This window comes from Mesoplodon mirus (assembly GCF_964341445.2).
Source record: "Mesoplodon mirus genome assembly, chromosome: 12".
In the NCBI taxonomy this organism is placed as follows: Eukaryota; Metazoa; Chordata; class Mammalia; order Artiodactyla; family Ziphiidae; genus Mesoplodon; species Mesoplodon mirus.
In genome coordinates, this window is record NC_138988.1 from 46,753,540 (window position 1) to 46,774,790 (window position 21,251).

The 21,251-nt window shown below is 38.8% G+C and overlaps 1 protein-coding gene across 2 annotated transcripts in view; it reads right to left on the reverse strand.

Moving 5' to 3' along the window:
- Nucleotides 1-21,251, reverse strand: part of ANO10 (anoctamin 10) — a 281,214-nt gene that overhangs the window by 155,165 nt on the left and 104,798 nt on the right. For both annotated transcript variants that reach the window (XM_082639734.1, XM_082639733.1), the window contains exon 11: nucleotides 14,980-15,108. In XM_082639734.1, coding sequence (XP_082495860.1) covers nucleotides 14,980-15,108 — 129 coding nt within the window. The remainder of the gene's footprint in view (nucleotides 1-14,979; nucleotides 15,109-21,251) is intronic.

The window sequence follows — 21,251 nt, forward strand, 5'->3', positions numbered from 1 at the left end:
TCACTGACCCTTATTTTAAAGCACAAAAGCTACAAGATAAGTACTCAGAAAATATTTGATACCCAACTGATAAATCAGCTTGCTTTTTAAAAATAAATTTATTTATTTATTTAATTTATTTTGGGCTGCATTGGGTCTTCATTGCTGCGCACGGGCTTTCTCTAGTTGTGGTGAGCGGGGGCTACTCTTCGTTTCGGTGCGCAAGCTTCTCATTGCGGTGGCTTCTCTTGTTGAGGAGCATGGGCTCTAGACACGTGGGCTTCTGTAGTTGTGGCTCGCGGGCTCTAGAGCGCAGGCTCAGCAGCATGTGGGATCTTCCCAGACCAGGAATTGAACCCGTGTCCCCTGCACTGGCAGGTGGATTCTTAGCCACTGCACCACCAGGGAAGTCCCTAAATCAGCTTTCAATTGGATCACGATCATACTATTTAGTCTTTTTTCTTTTAATATTCATTTATTTATTTATTTGGCTGCATCGGGTCTTTGTTGAGGCATGCGGGTTTTCTCTTCTGTAGTTGCGGCATGCGCTCAAGAGCATGTATGCTCCAGAGGTTGCAGCACGTGGGCTCTCTAGTTGAGGTGCACGAGCTCAGTAGTAGTGGCACGTGGGCTTTGTTGCCACACGGCATGTGGGATCTTAGTTCCCCAAGCACGGACTGAACCCATGTCCCCTGCATTGGAAGGTGGATTCTTTACCACTAGACCACCAGGGAAGTCCCCAGTCTTTTATATTTTAAAAACTATTCTTCAGGTTAACCCTTTAAATAGCTTCTTGGCTTAGGATATTTTATAGACTATTTAAACAGTACTCACAGAAGTTAAACTCAGGAGTAAGTTTAATATTCCAAGTTGTTTAAAATGTTTTTAATTTGAAATTACTTATTTTAAAATTACCAAATATGGAACCAACAGGGTGGAGGAGTAGGAGGACATGGAGTTCATCTCTCTCCACAAACACAGGGGCTTCCCTGGTGGCGCAGAGGTTGAGAATCTTCCTGCTAATGCAGGCGACACGGGTTCGAGCCCTGGTCTGGGAAGATCCCACATGCCGTGGAACAACTAGGCCTGTGAGCCACAACTATTGAGCCTGCACGTCTGGATCCTGTGCTCCGCAACAAGAGAGGCCGTGATTGTGAGAGGCCCGCGCACTGCGATGAAGAGTGGCCCCCGCTTGCCACAACTAAGGAAAGCCCTCGCACAGAAACGAAGATCCAACACAGCCAAAAAAATAAATAAATAAACAAATGTGGGGTTTAAAAAAAAAACAAACAAGAGAAAAAGGGAGAGGACTCAAATCAATAAAATTAGAAATGAAAAGGGAGAAATTACAACTCATACCGCAGGAATACAAAGGATCATAAGAGACTACTACAAGCAACTATATGCCAATCAAATGGACAGCCTGGAAAAAATGGACAAATTCTTAGAAAGGTGTAAACCTTCCATGACTGAACCAGGAAGAAATAGAAAATATGAGCACACCAATCACAAGTAATGAAATTGAAACTGGAAGATTAAAAATCTTCCAACAAACAGAACTCCAGGACTAGATAGCTTCACAGGCATACTCTATCAAACAGTTAGAGAAGAGCTAACACCTATCCTTCTCAAACTCTTCCAAAATACAGCAGAGGGAGGAACACTCCGAAAATCACTCTATAAGGCCACCATCACCCTGAGAGCAAAACCAGACAAAGATATCACAAAAAAAGAAAATAACAAGCCAATATCACTGATAAACACAGACGCAAAAATCCTCAACAAAATACCAGTAAACCGAATCCAACAACACATTAAAAGGATCATACAACATGATCAAGTGGGATTTATCCCAGGGATGCAAGGATTCTTCAATATATGCAAATCAATCAATGTGATACACCATATTAACAAATTGAAGAATAAAAACCATATGATCATCTCAATAGATGCAGAAAAAGCTTTTGACAAAATTCAACACCGATTTATGATAAAAACTCTCCAGACAGTGGGCACAGAGGCAACCTACCTCAACATAATAAAGGCCATATATGACAAACCCATAGGAAACATTATTCTCAATGGTGAAAAAGTGAAGGCATTTCCTCTAAAATCAGAAACAAGACAAGGCTGCCTACTCTCACCACTATTATTCAACATAGTTTTAGAAGTCCTAGCTCTGGCAATCAGAGAAGAAAAAGAAATAAAAGGAGTCCAAAATGGCAAAGAAGAAGTAAAACTGTCACTGTTTGCGGATGACATGATACTATACATAGAAAGTCCTAAAGATGCCACCAGAAAACTACTAGGGCTAATCAATGAATTTAGTAGAGTCACAGGGTACATTAATACACAGAAATCTCTTGCATTCTTATACACTAACAATTGAATATCAGAAAGAGAAATAAGGAAACAATCCCATTTACCATTGCAAGAAAAAGAATAAAATACCTAGGAATAAACCTACCTAAGGAGGCAAAAGACCTGTACGCAGAAAGCTATAAGATACTGATGAAAGAAATCAAAGAGGACACAAACAGATGGAGAGATATACCATGTTCTTGGATTGGAAGAATCAATATTGTGAAAATGACTACACTACCCAAAGCAATCTACAGATTCAATGCAATCCCTATCAAATTACCAATGGCATTATTCACAGAACTAGAACAAAAAATTTTACAATTTGTATGGAAACACAAAAGACCTCAAATAGTAAAAGCCATCTTGAGGAAAAAAAAAAAAAAAACAGAGCTGGAGGAACCAGGCTCCCTGACTTCAGACTATACTACAGGGCTACAGTAATCAAGACAGTATGGTACTGGCACAAAAACAGGAATATAGATCAATGGAACAGTATAGAAAGCCCATAGATAAACCCACGCACACTATGGTCACATTATCTATGACAAAGGAGGCCAGAATATACAATGGAGCAAAGACAGCCTATTCAATAAATGGTGCTGGGAAAACTGGACAGCTACATGTAAAAGAATGAAATTAGAACACTCCCTAACACCATACACAAAAATAAACTCAAAATGGATTCAAGACCTAAATGTAAGGCCAGACACTATAAAACTGAGAATGTGAGAAAATATTTGCAAACGAAGCAACTGACAAAAGATTAATCTGCAAAATATACAGCTCATGCAGATTAATATCAAAAAAACAAACAACCCAATCAAAAAATGGGTAGAAGACCTAAATAGACATTTCTCTAAAGAAGACATGCAGATGGCCAACAAACACATGAAAAGATGCTCAACATCACTAATTATTAGAGAAATGCACGTCAAAACTACAATGAGATATCACCTCACACTGGTCAGAATGGCCAGCATCACAAAATCTACAAACAATAAATGCTGGAGAGGGTGTGGAAAAAAGGGAACCCTCTTGTACTGTTGGTGGGAATGTAAATTGATACTGCCACTATGAATAGTATGGCGGTTCCTTAAAAACTAAAAATAGAACTTCCATGTGACCCAGCAATCCCACTACTGGGCATATACCCTGAGAAAACCATAATTGAAAAAGACACATGCACCCCAATGTTCACTGCAGCACTGTTTACAATAGCCAGGACACGGAAACAACCTAAATGTCCATCAACAGAGGAATGGATAAAGAAGATGTGGTACATTTATACAATGGAACATTACTCAGCCATAAAAAGGAATGAAATTGGGTCATTTGTAGAGACGTGGACGGACCTAGAGACTGTCATACAGAGTGAAGTAAGTCAGAAAAATAAATATCATATATTAATACATATATGTGGAATCTGAAAAAATTGTTGTAGACGATCTTACTTACAAAGCAGAAATAGTCACAGATGTGGAGAACAAACGTATGGAAACAGAGGGGGAAAGGGGGTGTGGGATGAACTGGGAGGTGGGATTGACATATATACATTATTGATACTAAGTATTGAATAGAAAAGAAAAGAAAATAGATGGCAGAGAAAAAAAATTACCAAGTACGAACTTTATGGTTTTTAATGATTCCACTAACTGACATCAATCTTCATCCCTCATTTATTTGTTCCTACTGTGCTGCTTCCTATTTGTTCTAGAATCCTGCTGATTCTAGAAGCACAGGAAGAATACCTTGTGCCTTTAAAAGGCTTAAGAGCAGTGCATATTACTTTCCACACAATTGTTTGCATTTTTTTGCATGACCCACATTCAGAAAACAGAGTCTGAATACAATAAAATATAAAAACAGCTGATCCTTTTTGTTCTTAGCATGACCAGTGAATTCTCCAATGTCTGAGAACTGTGGCTCACCTCATTAATTTCCTCTCATCGGCAAAAAAAATACTCAAGATGAGCAGCTCCTTTTATGTTGAAACAAACTTATGAGGGCTCAAAAAAGAAAAGCCAAAGAAGCCTACTTCTCTTAATCCTTTTAGCACTATCTCTAAAAATTCAATTATGACATCTTATTTGGAGTTTGAAAACAGCCACTTGCTATGTAAAATCAAATTTTAGATTAATTGGTATTAGGTTGTTTCTTTATTACTTTTGGGGAAAAAATACTTCTTTCATCGTGAACATATTCTGAGGCTTTCATCGTGAACATATTCTGAGGCAGAGACAAAAGATTTTCCAAAGCATGTTTTTCAATAAATTTTTATACTTTTAAAATTTTACTTTTTCATTTACACGGAGTAAAAATCACTCCTTTTGGTGTACAGCTCTTTAAGTTTTACCAAATGCACTTAGCTGTGAAACTATCACCGTAATCAGGATAAAGAACAATTCCGTCACTCCAAAAAAATGCCCCTGTGCTGTACCTTCGTAGTCAAATACTCACCTTACTCTTAACTCCCTGACAACCACCCTCAGTAAATTGCAGTGCTCGAATTTAGACTGGATGCAGATGGCAAAAATCTACAGGACAGATGTAAGAGCAAAGAGAAGACAATGCAATGAGCTCTCTCCATAGTCCTGCTCCTCGGTCCTTCCTAAAACCTCAGTGGAAGGATATCACTGACCCAAAAGACAGCTGCTCTTTCTCCTTGTGGTTCCTTTTCTACAACTCATCATGAAAGACTATTAAGAAATTATATATTTTTTCTGCTCCAATCCCACCACCTTTCTGCTGTGAAACACTCCCTCAACCTGAATTCCTTGTGCACCAGTGACCACATCACAGATTTAATTATTAGCACAGATGGTACCAGTTAGTTTTCCCGTGAAGTGCTGAACTAGAAAGGATAATGGAAGCACTACAATCTTAGTGCACATGCAGAAATGGTCCCAGCTGGGGCCCACTGACAGAAGCATGGGGATAATCATATCTTTATGTTTTCTGCAGCTCATCCTCCACCTTGTGCTCAAGCTGCCAGAGGAGAAACTTGATCTTCAGGCTCAGAACAGGCATATCTTATTAAAAAAATACACACACACACATATATGTGTGTGCACATATATATGTATGTATGAATATGTGTGTGTGTGTGTGTGTGTGTGTGTAAAACGTGGCATTTACATTCTTTCAATTGGAAGAGAAGGGTTTTTAACTAAAATATGTAAGATAAAAAGACGTTTTCTTACAAAGTAATCAACATTTAAAATCTTTCTCTCCCTTTCATGATTCTTAACATCTTTGAAAATAGTCCATTTTTAGTAACATTTATAACATAATGGGATTGGGAACACATTTTATTACCTAGGAAGAAATTACAGTGGTAATATTAACGTCTTACATTTATAAGCACCTTGGAGTCTGCAAAAACACTCTCATGCGATTTCTAATTTAATCGGTCTTTAGAACACAGCCCCTTGGGGGACTACAAAAGACACTAAAGCCCCTCTGAACCTTTCAGGCTACAGACTAAAGTGGTGGGGGGGAGAAGGAAAACAGAAATAACGACAAAATAAAAGAGTAATTATGACATATAAAAATAACTAGAAAAATCATTAACTGGTCAAATTGATACCATTTCACCAAATCCAATTAATACATCGATATCTATGGCACTAAAAAATGATATTCAAACCTGGTTCAATCTTTGATACAGAATTCCAGTGTAAAAAAACAGTGAAGGGTTTCTTGAAGTGAGATTCGACCTAGAGGATGAACACAACATTTTGGATTTGGATGCTGCTAATGTGGGAGAACTTTCCTAAAGGAGAGGGGTGATTAAGTAGGGTCCAGATGCTGAGAAACATGGATTTAAAGGCACTGTTTTAATTGAGGGGAAAAGCAAGAAGATAGGCATCAAAAATGGCCTGTGAGTTGAGGCCTCCTTAGAGGGCAAGAGTGTAATTTTTCTTCTTTGTCTCTCCAGTGTAGACCAGCAACCCAGAAACAGCATGTTAAACGGAAATAAAACAAGTTATATGAAAGCACAGACGGAAAGCTGAAAGAACACGTCCTTAAGAACAACTATTCTGACAGTTTTGTATTTCTAGCAGAAGAAATAAACTATAAGGATTGGCAGGCATAAAGAACTGGGACTTAACCAACAGGACTGCAGGAACCAAAAAAACAAGGTGGATTGGAGGACAATGGAAAAGAGGTCGTGGCAGACTCCAGCTTTCGGACCCTTGTGGAAAGAGCAGAGACACCTGGCGGCTCCTGGGACCACTGAGACACAGGAGGGCGCAGGTGTGGCCCAGGGCAGAGGACAGCCAATGCTGTCTACACCCGCAGGGCCAGGCTCCTCAGGCATGAGCCCACTTCAACCTCTCACACCCACATGCGGCAGCTACTCCCTAGTAAGGAAAGGAGGGGAGATATGGTAGATTCAATCTTCAAGCTATTCATTTTCATGTATCACTGGGAATAGCCAAGTAGAGTTGACATTAATGAGGGGAAATAAATATTGCAGTTCTGCCTCTGAGCATGTTAAAACGTGCCACTTTACAATGAAATGTACATGCAATGTAAAGTTTTCCTCATGAGCTCTGAGCCCTCCACCCATTTCCCCACCCATTACCCCTTATCCTCCAATTCATGCTCTTTACTCTCCCTAAGCAAACCCACATGGCCTGTGACCACACCATTCCCAAGTCACTCCTCCCTCTGGAGCTGCCCCAATGTCCCACTCTTCCTTCAAAAGAGGTCCCCTGCCATACAAGGCCTCCCCAAATGTATTCCCCTTAGATTGGTACTTCTCAACATCCCATCCAATACTATAAAGAGTGGAGATTTCTTATGTTCTTAAAGTCTACTTTCAATTTTCTGAAGCACAACTTGCTTTCCATCTTAGGAAAAAAAAATGAAACCAAAATGCTTTCTTATCTCCCATTCTCCAAAGGAATAAAAGAGAAAAGCAGAGAAAGGAGGCAAGTTTGACTGTGAACTGGTTTATGTATCAGAAAGGGAAGTTCAATGTAATGCAAAGAGGCAGTCAGAGGAAGCCAGTGCACTTAGCAGGTCTGTGGCTGAAGGCGGGGCACAGGCTAGGATGTAATAGGAGATATCAGAGGGAGCAGGTACTTGACAGGAGGCTTTGAAAGAGCCAACTGAGAGGAGACCTGAGTGACAGTCCTCAAAGACGAATAACCCAAGTCATTTTCTTTGTGGATATTTGGTGTATTTACATTTGAATATGGTTATACAGGATGTTCTGCAATTTTACTTTAAATAAGGTAGAAATTATGACTTAAGAGTGTAGAGAAACTGTCAAGCTTTCTAATTCTTAATCCTTCTAAAATTCTTATCTGAAAACAACTTCATTCCGAGTATAAACTGATCTCTTTCAGAGACCTGCCTTTTCCTAAACCTTCCAGGATAAGAAACAGGTTATAACCACTGTTATCACCTTAAAAGAATGCAGATTAAGAAAAAAAAAAAAAAGAATGTAGAGTAATTTGTAAAAATTGGATATCAACAAAGTCACATGTAAACAGATTATATACTAATCATCACTTTGGAGGGCACTGGGTCCTTCAACAAACCAATATTTCCCATTAATTGACAAACTTAAAAGCCAGGCCCCTGGGCTTCCCTGGTGGCGCAGTGGTTGAGAGTCCGCCTGCCAATGCAGGGGACATGGGTTCGTGCCCCAGTCCGGGAAGATCCCACATGCCGCAGAGTGGCTGGGCCCGTGAGCCATGGCGACTGAGCCTGCGTGTCTGGAGCCTGCCCGTCTGGAGCCTGTGCTCCACAACGGGAGGGGCCACAACAGTGAGAGGCCCGTGTACTGCAAAAAAAAAAAAAAAAAAAACCCAGGCCCCTAATCCCCTATTCCCCAAGGACAGAAGCTCCTTTAGGCAGCTCACCTGGGTCAGTAATTCCTCAGTTAACCAAAAAAGTTAGTTAAAATGAGGACCCATTTAAAAAAAATACCTATCTTTAATATTTTATTTTAACAAACATTTAAATGTATACATTTATTTGCAAATCTTTTAATGTGGAGCCAAGGCCTTTCCTTTGAGTAGGATCCAGTGATGGAGCTTCTCACTGTCTTCTAGGCATAAATAACAGCCATGATACAATGTCAAAGATTCCCAGGTTTGTTTTCTTTAACGAAGAGTGAAAATTTAAAGACACTTGTGAAGCAATATGAAAACAGAATCTGGAAGCTGCCCATATTTTTATGATTTTCCCTAATCTTTTATAATTGACTCATCTTTATCCATCTGATAGTAATTTGTCTTTATGGAGTCTTTCCAAAGGTTTTCACGGAAATGACGGCTTTCTCTATTTTAGCACACACATTTCATCAGTTTTCATTCCATTTAATTAAATTATGCCAATCACAGTAACGAGAATACCACACATAAACAGATTTGGGAACAAAGTGCCTCTTGGTAAGCGCTTAACTCAGTGAGTGGACATCTTCCCCATGGCTCCCACCCAGCAAGCTGGGAGAGTCTATGCCAGTCAGAACTCTGTCAGGAGGGGATGGAGAGAGCTGGGAAAGGTTAGGAAAGAGGGCTTCTACTGCACTGTGATTTCTCTCTCAGAGAATTCTCTCTGTGAGCACTTCTAAAGCCAGGGCTGTATCTTGGTAATGCCCGGCATATTGTAAGCACACAATGAATATATATCCAATGAAAGAATTTACCTTGACTGTCTTTAATTATTCCCACACCATTAAGAGAACACAGAGTAATGTTTCATCAAACTGAAGAGGGGGGCAGCCCATAGAAAGATGAGAAAATTACCAAGATTATCACAGGAATTGATGAAGCAAAAGGAAGAAGGAAAAAACCTAGTTCAATAATTCCATCCCAAGTACCCTAATCCAAAGGTCAAAAACCTTATTTACCTTCTTAGGAACCCAACCCATGGTCTGACACTGGGAAGTGGAGAAGGTGAAGAGTTGGTTGTGGGTTCCTTCTTAGGCAAGTTTTTAAATTGAAATCTCAGAATTTAATCAGACCTTTCAACCAGGTGAAGAGACTTTTATGATAACAGATTTTTTTTTTCTGAGACAACAATTACTAACAAATACTGAATACTTAATCTTGCCAAGCACTGTGGTAAGCATACCACGTGCATTTATTCAGTATCTGCATAACAATTGTACTGAATCGTTCAAATTCATTCAAAGACACATAGCCTGTCAAACTGGAATCAGGATTTGAATCCAATGCCCATGTTCTTAATCATTGTACCATACTGCCTAATTCAGTTCACTTTTTCTTATAAATAACATAATTTTAATATTTTGCCATAGGAGTTTTGTTAGTGTACTTCCCAAAGGTGCAGCAGAATCTTTAATTAAAAAGTTGAAGTTAATTCTCAAATAGCTAACACTAACTGTATGTTCACTGAAGAAGAAAAAACAACTATATGTGACTAATTCATTAACAAACATTTAACAAGCGATTGCTTAGTCACTTGAAAACAAAGAGTTAAAGTAATTCAATGGCCACTTCTCAGTTATTGAGTATTTATTATGCGCCTGTCCTTGCCCCTGCTTTCAGGAAGCTCAGTCTGGTGGAAGAGATACATGATTGCCGTACAGTTTTAGTAAATGCTAATAGCAACTTGTAGGAAGGGCTCCGGCATGTCCAAGGGTGAGATGGGGCAGCGGGGGAGGTGAAGGGGAAAAGGAGGTTATAAAGAACCTGATATTTAACTCGGGCATTTCTTCTGTAAGCAGAGGAGAAATATGATCAGAATTTCATTTTAGAATAACCACTCCAGAAGTAGAGAGCATGAGGCAGGGGAGAGAAAGCATGAAAACCAGATGGCTGGTGAGGATCTGCTGTAAAAGTCTAGGTAAGAGGCATGGAATGTATATCTGAAATGAGTGAACTGTATGGTTATGTGACTTATATCTCCAAGAGCTGTTAAAAAATAAGTCTAGATGAGAAATGGTGAGAGCCTAAACTCAAACCATGCCAATGGTAACAGGGAAGAGAAACTAAACAGATATTCAGAAGTCAGAATCAACAAGACCTGATGCGTGATGGATGGGTGGGAGGGAGGGCTGAACTCAGATGTGGGAACAAGACTAGGAAGAGAGAAGAAAAATGGAATCATATCACAGGATGGAAACAGACACATAAGAGAAGGCAATTAATACTTAAGTAAGAAACTTCAGCACAAACAAAACCAATTCAGTGTTATTATGAAGAACCAAGCCCATGGAAATGCATCAGTGGAGACATATGAGCCAACTGCTAAAGGATTAACTCATTAACAACGGTGGTACTGTGAAGTTATCATTTTTTCACCTCCTCCTCTGTGTCACACCTGGTGCCATCACTTCTTGTGTACAATACCAATGCTCTCATTTTACATCTAAGGAAACCAAGGTGTGCAGAGATTACGGGGAAGAGCTGAAATTCTAATTCATCTACCTCCTGACTCTGACTCCCCAAGCTACTTCCATGCTGCTATACTGCCTGCTTAACAAATGATGATAGAATGATAATAAAGATAAAAAAAGCTTCATTCTGCCATTGCAGAGATGGTTAGAACTGCAGCTCACATCCACTGTACCTTGACCAAGCGCCCAGCTCTGTGTTTGGCATTTTACATGTACAGTATCTTGCCTTGTAAGAGTGATAACAAGACCTGCAATTTGTTCAGCACCTGCTCCATTCCAGACACTTGTGATTAGGGTTACACATGTGTCATTTCTACTATACTCCTCAGAGCATCCCTGGAAAGGATGCTGCACTGGGCTCAATATGCAGTCAAGGAGATGAGCTTTCAAGACAAGGTGACTGGCCCAGGGCCACAGTGCATTAAGAGGTAGTACAGAAATAGAATCTCCATAGTTTGAAATATCTATATGTAGATACAAATACAGATGTAAATCAATCAAGAGACAGAGAGTAAGCACATATATGGCAGAATGTTCAAAATTAGTGACTCTGAATAAAGGGATATATAGGGATTATCTGTATTATGCTTGCAACTTTTCTTTAAGTATGAAACTAATTTTTTTTTAAAAATAGGAAAATAAAGCCTGTGAGTCGGAGCACAAAAGAACCCTAAGGGTTCAGTCCACTCTCAGAAGACACCTTTAGTCATTACAAAGAGATGAGAATCAACTCTGTTTCTGAGCAGCACCAGACAAAAAATTACCTAACTTACGTTCTTTTGTAAAATAAAGAAACTGCAATTCAGTAGTATTTTAAAAACTACCAATTAAACATGCATGGTGCAGACTGGCTTGCTGGTCACCAGAACCTAACCATCAGAAATGCAGTGCAACTTCTAGGGGAGTTAATTCATTTTCACCCTAGAAAAAGAACAGCATTTAGTAGGTGAATTGTTAGCATTCAATATGTTTGCTGCATCTTGCCAAGTGTAAAATTAAAAGAAAACTGTGAATGCATTTAATGCTAAAATGAAAGATTATCAAACATTTGATATATAGAGGATTTTAGGACATTTCTATCTTTTAGGAAATGGAGATATTTGTGTAATTCTGCATTTAACATAGTGATCCTTTCCTTGAAATTACATCAAAGAAGTGAGCTAAATTTGTCTCAGAAGTGAAGATAATGATGATTATTTAAGAGAAATTATTTAGATACTGACTTAATGCTGTGGGCTGAACTTTATGAAATTCCCAATATTTGACTATTTTTAACCCAGAAAATGGCATTTCATATGATTCTATCATATGGTTTCACATACTGGTAGGCCATTCTCTTGGTCAGTCTGTAATAAATTTCTGCAACTATTATACAAATAAAAGTAGTGTTCAAGTCTCATGAATTTTTAAAGGAAACACTAGATGGCAGTAAATACACAAAAGTTGTAACATGACACTGAGTTACCAACATAAAATAATGATCGTTTTGTCTTTTATTCAATTTTACATTGCATACTCAATCAAGCTTTAAAAAAAAAAATCTAAAATTTTCTTTTTAATTAAAAAAAATCCTGGGACTTCCCTGGTGGCACAGTGGTTAAGAATCTGCCTGCCAATGCAGGGGACAGGGGTTTGAGCCCTAGTCCGGGAAGATCCCACATGCCGTGGAGCAACTAAGCCCGTGCGCCACAACTACTAAGCCTGAGCTCTAGAGCCCGTGAGCCACAACTACTGAGCCCACGTGCCACAACTACTGAGCCCACGAGCCACAACTACTGAAACCCACGTGCCACAACTAATGAGCCCACGTGCCACAACTACGGAAACCCGCATGCCTAGAGCCCGTGCTCCACAACAAGAGAAGCCACCACAATGAGAAGCCTGTGCACCACAACGAAGAGTAGACCGTGCTCGCTGCAACTAGAGAAAGCCTGAGCGCAGCAATGAAGACCCAAGGCAGCCAAAAAAATAAATAAAATTTAAAAAAAACAAACCCTAAGGTTTCTCCTCACAAGATTTTTAAATAGAGGCTTATTTCTGTTGTACTCTAAGGAACCAGTTTACATAATGACAGTAAAACAGTTACTTTAATACTATATGAAGAGACTAAAAATGTAAGAGGAGGCATAAGGGTTAGAACCTCAGGGCAACAACAAAGTACACGTTAAAACTTGCAGATTAAGTGAATACATGAGTATTAGACTAGCAAAATCAGTCTGCAACACTTGAGGTTAGCCATGTACAGGACAGTCTTATGGGCCAGGAAATCTCCCACATTAATTAAGAAGAAGCAGGATGTGGCTATCTGATTAAGAGATCACCAATACAAAAGAAGACAGTGGTCTAATTAATGGGAATATACAGGAAGACTGGGCCAGCCAAAAGTCTAGAGAAAGTGAAGGCAAAATCAAGAAGTGGGCAGTACTGAAATCATCCAGCATTGTTCAGAAGTTGGCGATGGACACCAAGATCTGGCTCATGAAAGAGCTCTGCTCTGTTTGAAGGAAGGGATGGTTTTCAGGTTTCCTGCGTCTCTCGAGACTATTACACTCCTCCTGCTCTGCTTCTAAATTTACCAAGAAATCTTCTAATAACCAATTCCACTTCTACATTTTTATTTATTTATTTTTAATTAATTTATTTTATTTTTTTAACTTTTGGCTGCATTGCATCTTCATTCCTGAGCCCAGGCTTTCACCAGTTGCGGTGAGTGGGGGCTACTCTTCGTTGTAGTGCGTGGGCTTCTCATTGTGGTGGCTTCTCTTGTTGCAGAGCACAGGCTCTAGGCGCATGGGCTTCAGCAGCTGTGGCATGTGGGCTCTAAAGCACAGGCTCAGTAGTTGTGGCGCACGGGCTTAGCTGCTCCGCAGCTTGTGGGATCTTCCCGGACCAGGGCTCGAACCAGTGTCCCCTGCACTGGCAGGCGGATTCTTAACCACTGTGCCACCAAGGAAACCCTCCACTTCTACTTTAACACCGACGGTTATAAGCACTGGAAAAGTCTCCTTATGGTAGATTAACTACCTGGTATTCTGGTCAGTCCCCTGTGAGTCTCACGATTTTTAAGTGTAAGTCAGCCACAAAGCCTTATTAGCTCTGGATGTGCTGGCAAAGACAACTTCCAAGGTCTGCAAAGTTAAGGGCCATATCTTAAATCAAGAAGATGCACTGTGAGCCTGGCCAGCTGGCCATCCCGTCTAAGGTACCTCTGTTTTGTTCTCTTACGCCACAGATAATAAACTGCCTTGCAAATAGCTCTCCAAAATCCTGTTCAACTCACAAAATTCAAAACAGACCTACTTTTATCTGCAAAGCCATTCTTTCCCTTCCTAGTTGCTGCTGTCTAAAATCATTCTCCAAAATGCATACTCTACATACAGCTTCTATCATGAACACAGATTCCTATCAAATACACTAAAAGAGCAAACAGAGCAAAGCAGAATATATTTCTTTAGCTACCATTAGAAATGTACAAGTTCACAATTCCATTTCTTATGGTCAGCCCTATGTCCAGAATCACTGCTCTATGATCCTACTAAATTCTACTTTGATAAATCTCCACTACTGCTCTATTTTTTTAGTATCTAAAAATGAAAGATCACAATACTCCTGACAACTATAATCACAAGCAACAAAAAAATTCCTGCAAATTCTTCCATTTGCAAACTGGTTAGTGCTTAATTTTCAAGATGTTATGGTAATCTGTATTCAGAAACATGATAAACAAGACAAATATCTAAAAAGTACACAGACAGCCTACTTGTACTTGGTATGTGAAATTATGAGTCTTCCTACACGTTACATTTTGGAGTTTTAGAGTGTTTTGCAATGAATCCCATACCTATTGCAAATGAGACTTAAGTCATGATCAAAAAGCATTTCTTAGGATTTATCTGCTTTAGAAAGTGGAAGTGACAGATTCCCGCACCCTCAAACAGACTGAAAAAAAAAACCATTAAATCTATAGAATTCTATTTCAAATAGGATTTATCTCCTCAACGCTAGACAGGCCAGCACAAAGGCTGGAAAAATCACTGTCCTGTTAGCACCATGGTGACTTTTTTGTAGTAGTCAATAACCAGGAATGGACAGCCTGGATCCTCATGTGTTCCTATTACCTGAGCCACTTTGCTTTCTTACCAGTAAATGCATGTCGCTAAACTGCCCATCACTGACAGCCAGGGACATCACTGCCTTAGAATAACACAGGCATCTGACGTAGAGACTATTTAAAACAGGTCTAAATGTTCACTTACCTCCACTGCTACTACAATCAAAATGAGGTCGGCTTTTGACTCTGGAAAGAGTGCATTCACTTGTGGTGACATTCCAATCAGAGCACAGTTAGTGACCACAGATATAACACTCATTGTTTCAAAAGCCAACTGAAAGAAAAAAGAAATGTGAAATTAAAGACCATAAGAACTGCTTCCATATTTCCTCATCCTTTTTCATATTATCTAAAGTCTTTATTTAGTTCTAAACACTCCAAGGACACATACAACTTTTTCTCTATAATGCCATGATTTTCGTTAGCTCAAAAAAGCCATACTGTTAGAGGTATTTCAGATACTTTGGGGTTGAATATCCCAAACAGTGTGTTCTATCTTCCCAAATGGAGGTGGCCAGGGACCTGAATTGGGAACACATCCAAGAAAAATACACTATTAAAGTTACTTGACTCTATGCACAGCTAAAGGGAATCTAAACTAGGGCCGCCAGAGAGGTTTCACATTCAAAAACAGTTAGGTATGGTTTCAAATAGAATTCATTTCGTGAAACTGTCCTACCTTGACAGACCACATACCACATCTGGTTCAGCCATACCCAAGGCACCAGCGATAATGATCCCTTCCTAGCGGCATTTACTGAATCACCTGTAGAACTTCAGAAAAATACAGATGCCAGGCCCCACTGAGACCTACTCAGTAGACTAAGCCAGGGTCCCATGAAGGAAACTGGTGTGTATTACTGAGTATGGACTATGGAAACATTGTGACCATTGTTCTTTCTTTTCTTTCTCTCTTTCTCTCTTTCTTTTTATGTACAGCACTTGGTGATCACTACTTAATAACAATGTCTAATTCTAAGAAATACAATTAACTATTAGAAATATAGAAGCAAAACAAAGCATGATTGGATTCAAACTTAATAAAATCTTGTCCCAGGAAGAATATCTACCATCTTATAATATTTTAGAAATCCTTTGTGTAATCTTATTTTTCCAGTTTTCTTTACAACAAATCTACTCAGGACTTTATCTTAAAATAGCTTTAAATTTCTATTTATTGATTTATAATAAATTAGTTCAAAAATAAAATGTTATCAGTGTATAGGGAAGAGTCTCCTTGTCCCCTTTCTCCCCCTCGTCACCTCCTGTTCTCCCCATAAGATAATCACTATTATTGATTTCTTACGTATCTTTCCAGACACTGTATGCAAATAAATATAAGCAAACCTGAACATATACTTTCTTACTCTCTTCTCAGCATAATACACATTGTCAGCCCCTTGCTTTAGTCACTTAAAATGTCTTGGAGGATATTCTGTGTAAGTACTCAAACATCTCCCTCATTCTTAAGTCACAACGAAAGACTTAAGTCACAACTGCTTAAGTATTTCATTGCATCAATGTACCAAGGTTTATTTAACCATTTCCTTATTGCTTGCTATTACAAACAATGCTACAATTAGTAAACTTGCAAACACATCATTTAAGAAGTGTGGAAGTGGGATAAGTTCCTGAAAGTGGACTAGTTGAGTCAAAGGTGCCACTGTGTTCATAATTTTGATAGATAAGACCAAGCTGAACTCCCCAGGGTTGACCAGTTCACTTTCCCATTGGCAGCACATGACAGTGTCTGGCTTCCTGCATTTTTAATACATTTCTAACTAAGCTTTTGGGTTTTTAAATATCACCTATACTGAGTTACAATTTACATAAAATAAATTGTACTCATTTATGGTATACACTTCATTTACTTTTGATAAGTGTATTTACCAGTGAAACCACCATCGCAAATAGGATATTTGCATTTTCCCCAAAAGATTCCTGGCCCCAAGCAAACCACCCCTCACTTTATACCTGGCCCCAAGCAAACACTGATCTGTTTTTTTGTCACTATATATTAGTTTGACTTTCCAGAATTCTATATAATTAGAATCATACAGTATACATGCTTTTATGTTTGCTTCTTTCACTTGGCATACTGATTTTTTAATAATATTTTTATTGGAGTATAGTTGCTTTACAATGTTGTGTTCGTTTCTGCTGTACAGCAAAGTGGATCAGCTATATGAATACACATATCCCCTCTTTTTTGGATTTCCTTCCCACTGAGGTCACCACAAGCACTGAGTAGAGTTCCCTGTGCTATATAGTAGGTTCTCATTAGTTATTCACTTTATACATAGTATCAGTAGTGTATTATGTTAATCCCAATCTCCCAATTCATCCCACACACACCCCTTCCCCCCTTGATATCCATACGTTTGGCCTCTATGTCTGTGTCTCTATTTCTGCTTTGTAAATAAGATCGTCTATACCAATGTTTCCACATTCCACATATATGCGTTAATGTATGATATTTGTTTTTCTCTTTCTGACTTACTTCACTCTGTATGACAGTCTCTAGGTTCATCCACGTCTCTACAAATGACCCAATTTTGTTCCTTTTTGTGGCTAAGTAATATTCCATTGTATATATGTACCACAACTTCTTTATCCATTCCTCTGTCAATAGACATCTAGGTTGTTTCCATGCCCTGGCTATTGTAAATGGTGTTGCAATGAACATTGGGGTGCATCTGTCTTTTTCAATTACGGTTTTCTCTGGGTATATGCCCAGTAGTGGGATTGCTGGATCACATGGTAGTTCTATTTTTACTTTTTAAGGAACCTCCAAACTGTTCTCCATAGCAGCTGTATCAATTTACATTCCCACCACCAGTGTAAAAGGGTTCCCTTTTCTCCACACCCTCTCCAGCATTTACTGTTTGTAGACTTTGTGATGATGGCCATTCTGACCAGTGTGAGGTGGTATCTCATCGTACTTTCGATTTGCATTTTTCTAATAATTAGTGATGTTGAGCATCTTTTCATGTGTTTATTGCCCATCTGCATCTGTCTATTGGCCACCTGCATCCATCTGTCTTCTTTGGATAAATGTCTATTTAGGTCTTCCACCCATTTTTTGATTGGGTTGTTTTTTGATATTGAGCTGCATGAGCTGTCTGTATATTTTGGAGATTAATCTTTTGTCAGTTGTTTCATTTACAAATATTTTCTCCCATTGTGAGTTTTATAGTGTCTGGCCTTACATTTAGGTCTTGAATCCATTTTGAGTTTATTTTTGTGTATGGTGTTAGGGAGTGTTCTAATTTCATTCTTTTACATGTAGCTGTCCAGTTTTCCCAGCACCACTTATTGAAGAGGCTGTCTTTGCTCCATTGTATATTCTGGCCTCCTTTGTCATAGATAAGGAGACCACAGTGTACGTGGATTTATCTATGGGCTTTCTATCCTGTTCCATTAATCTATATTTCTGTTTTTGTGCCAGTACCATACTGCCTTGATTACTGTAGCCCTGTAGTATAGTCTGAAGTCAGGGAGGGTGATTCCTCCAGCTCCATTTTTCTTTCTCAAGATTGCTTTTGCTATTTGAGGTCTTTTGTGTTTCCATACAAATTGTAAAATTTTTTGTCCTGGTCCTGTGAAAAATTGGTAGTTTGATAGGGATTGCATTGAATCTGTAGATTGCTTTGGGTAGTACATTTTCACAATATTGATTCTTCCAATCCAAGAACATGGTATATCTCTCCATCTGTTTGTGCCATCTTTGATTTCTCTCATCAGTATCTTACAGCTTTCTGCATACAGTTCTTTTGCCTCCTTAGGTAGGTTTATTCCTAGGTATTTTATTCTTCTTCTTGCAATGGTAAATGGGATTGTTTCCTTATTTCTCTTTCTGATCTTTCATTGTTAGTGTATAGGAATGCAAGAGATTTCTGTGCATTAATTTTGTACCCTGCAACTTTACTAAATTCATTGATTAGCCCTAGTAGTTTTCTGGTGGCAACTTTAGGATTTTCTATGTATAGTATCATGTCACCTGCAAACAGTGACCGTTTTACTTCTTCTTTGCCAATTTGGATTCCTTTTCTTTTTCTTCTCTGATTGCCATGGCTAGGACTTCCAAAACTATGTTGAATAATAATGGCGACACTGGGCACCCTTGTCTTGCTCCTGATTTTAGAGGAAATGCTTTCAGTTTGTCACCATTGAGAATAATATTTGCTGTGAGTTTGTCATATATGGACTTTATTATGTTGAGGTAAGTTGCCTCTATGCCCACTTTCTGGAGAGTTCTTACATAAATGGGTGTTGAATTTTGTCAAAAGCTTTTTCTGCATCTATTGAGACGATCATATGGTTTTTTTAAATTTGTTAATATGGTGTATCACATTGACTGATTTGCTTATATTGAAGAATCCTTGCATCCCTGGGATAAATCCCACTTGAATGGTGTATGATCCTTCTAATGTGTTGTTGGATTTCGTTTGCTAGTGTTTTGTTGAGGATTTTTGCATCTATGTTCATCAGGGATATTGGCTTGTAATTTTCTTTTTTTGTGATATCTTTGTCTGGTTTTGGTACCAGGATGATGGTGGCCTTGTAGAATGAATTTGGGAGTATTCCTCTCTCTGCAATTTTTTGAAGAGTTTGAGAAGGATAGGTGTTAGCTCTTCTCTAAATGTTTGATAGAGTTCACCTGTGAAGGCATCTTGTCCTGGACTTTGGTTTGTTGGAAGATTTTCAATCATAGTTTCAATTTCATTACTTGTGATTGGTCTGTTCATGTTTTCTATTTCTTCCTGGTTCAGTCTTGGAAGGTTGTACACCTTTCTAAGAATTTGTCCATTTCTTCCAGGTTGTCCATTTTATTGGCATATAGTTGCTTGTAGCAGTCTCTTATGATCCTTTGTATTCCTGCAGTGTCAGCTGTAACTTCTTTTTCATTTCTAATTTTATTGATGTGAGTCCTCTCCCTCTTTGTCTTGATGAGTCTGGCTAAAGGTTTATCAATTTTATCTTCTCAAAGAACCAGCTTTTAGTTTTATTGATCTTTGCTATTGTTTTCTTTGTTTCTATTTCATTTATTTCTGCTCTGATCTTTATGATTTCGTTCCTTCACCTAACTTGGGGTTTTGTTTCTTCTTCTTTCTCCAGTTGCTTTAGGTGTAGGGTTAGGTTGTTTGAGATTTTTCTTGCTTCTTGAGGTAGAACTGTATTGCTATAAAAATCCCTCTTAGAACTGCTTTTGCTGCATTGGGTCATTGTATTTTCATTGTTATTTGTTTCTAGGTATTTTTTGATTTCCTCAGTGATCTCTTGGTTATTTAGTAGTGCATTGTTTAGCCCCCATGTGTTTCTGTTTTTTACAGTTTTTTTTTCCTGTAATTGATTTCTAATCTCGTAGTGTTGTGGTGGGAAAAGATGCTTGATACGATTTCAATTTTCTTACCTTTACCGAGGCTTGATTTTTGACCCTAGATGTGATCTATCCTGGAGAATGCTCCGTGTGCAGTTGAGAAGAAAGTGTATTCTGCTGCTTTCAGGTAGAATGTCCTTTGAATATCATAAAAGTCTATCCGGTCTAATGTGTCACTGAAGGCTTGTGTTTCCTTATTAATTTTCTGTCTGGAGGATCTATCCATTGGTGTAAGTGGAGTGTTAAAGTCCCCCAGTATTATTGTGTTACTGTCAATTCCCCCTTTTATGGCTGGTAGCATTTGCCTTATGTATTGAAGTGCTCCTATATTGGGTACATAAATATTTACAACTGCTATATCTTCTTCTTGGATTGATCCCTTGATCATTATGTAGTGTCCTTCCTTGTCTCTTATGACTGTCTTTATTTTGAAGTCTATTTTGTCTGATGTGAGTATTGCTACTCCAGCTTTCTTTTGATTTCCATTTGCATGGAGTATCTTTTTCCATCCCCTCACTTTCAGTCTGTATGTGTCCCTAGGTCTAAAGTGGGTCTCTTGTAGACAACATACATATGGGTCTTGTTTTGGTATCCATTCAGCCAGTCTGTGTCTTTTTTTTTTTTTTAATTTATGTTTGGCTGCATCAGGTCTTGGTTGCGGAATGTGGGATCTTTGCTGAGGCATGCAGGATCTTTAGTTGTGATGTGTGGGCTCTTTGTTGTGGTGCACAGGCTTCTCTCCAGTTGTGGCACGCAGGCTCTAGCTGAGGTGTGTGAGCTCAGTAGTTGTGGCACGCAAGCTCAGTAGTTGTGGAACACAGGCTTAGTTTCCCCACAGCATGTGGGATCTTAGTTCCCTGACCAGGGATCAAACCCGCGTCCCCTGAATTGTAAGGTGGATTCTTTAGCCACTGGACCACCAGGAAAGTCCCCAGTCTGTGTTTTGATTGGAGCATTTAATCCATTTACATTTAAAGTAATTATCGATATGTATGTTCCTATTACCATTTTCTTAATTGTTTTGGGTTTGTTATTGT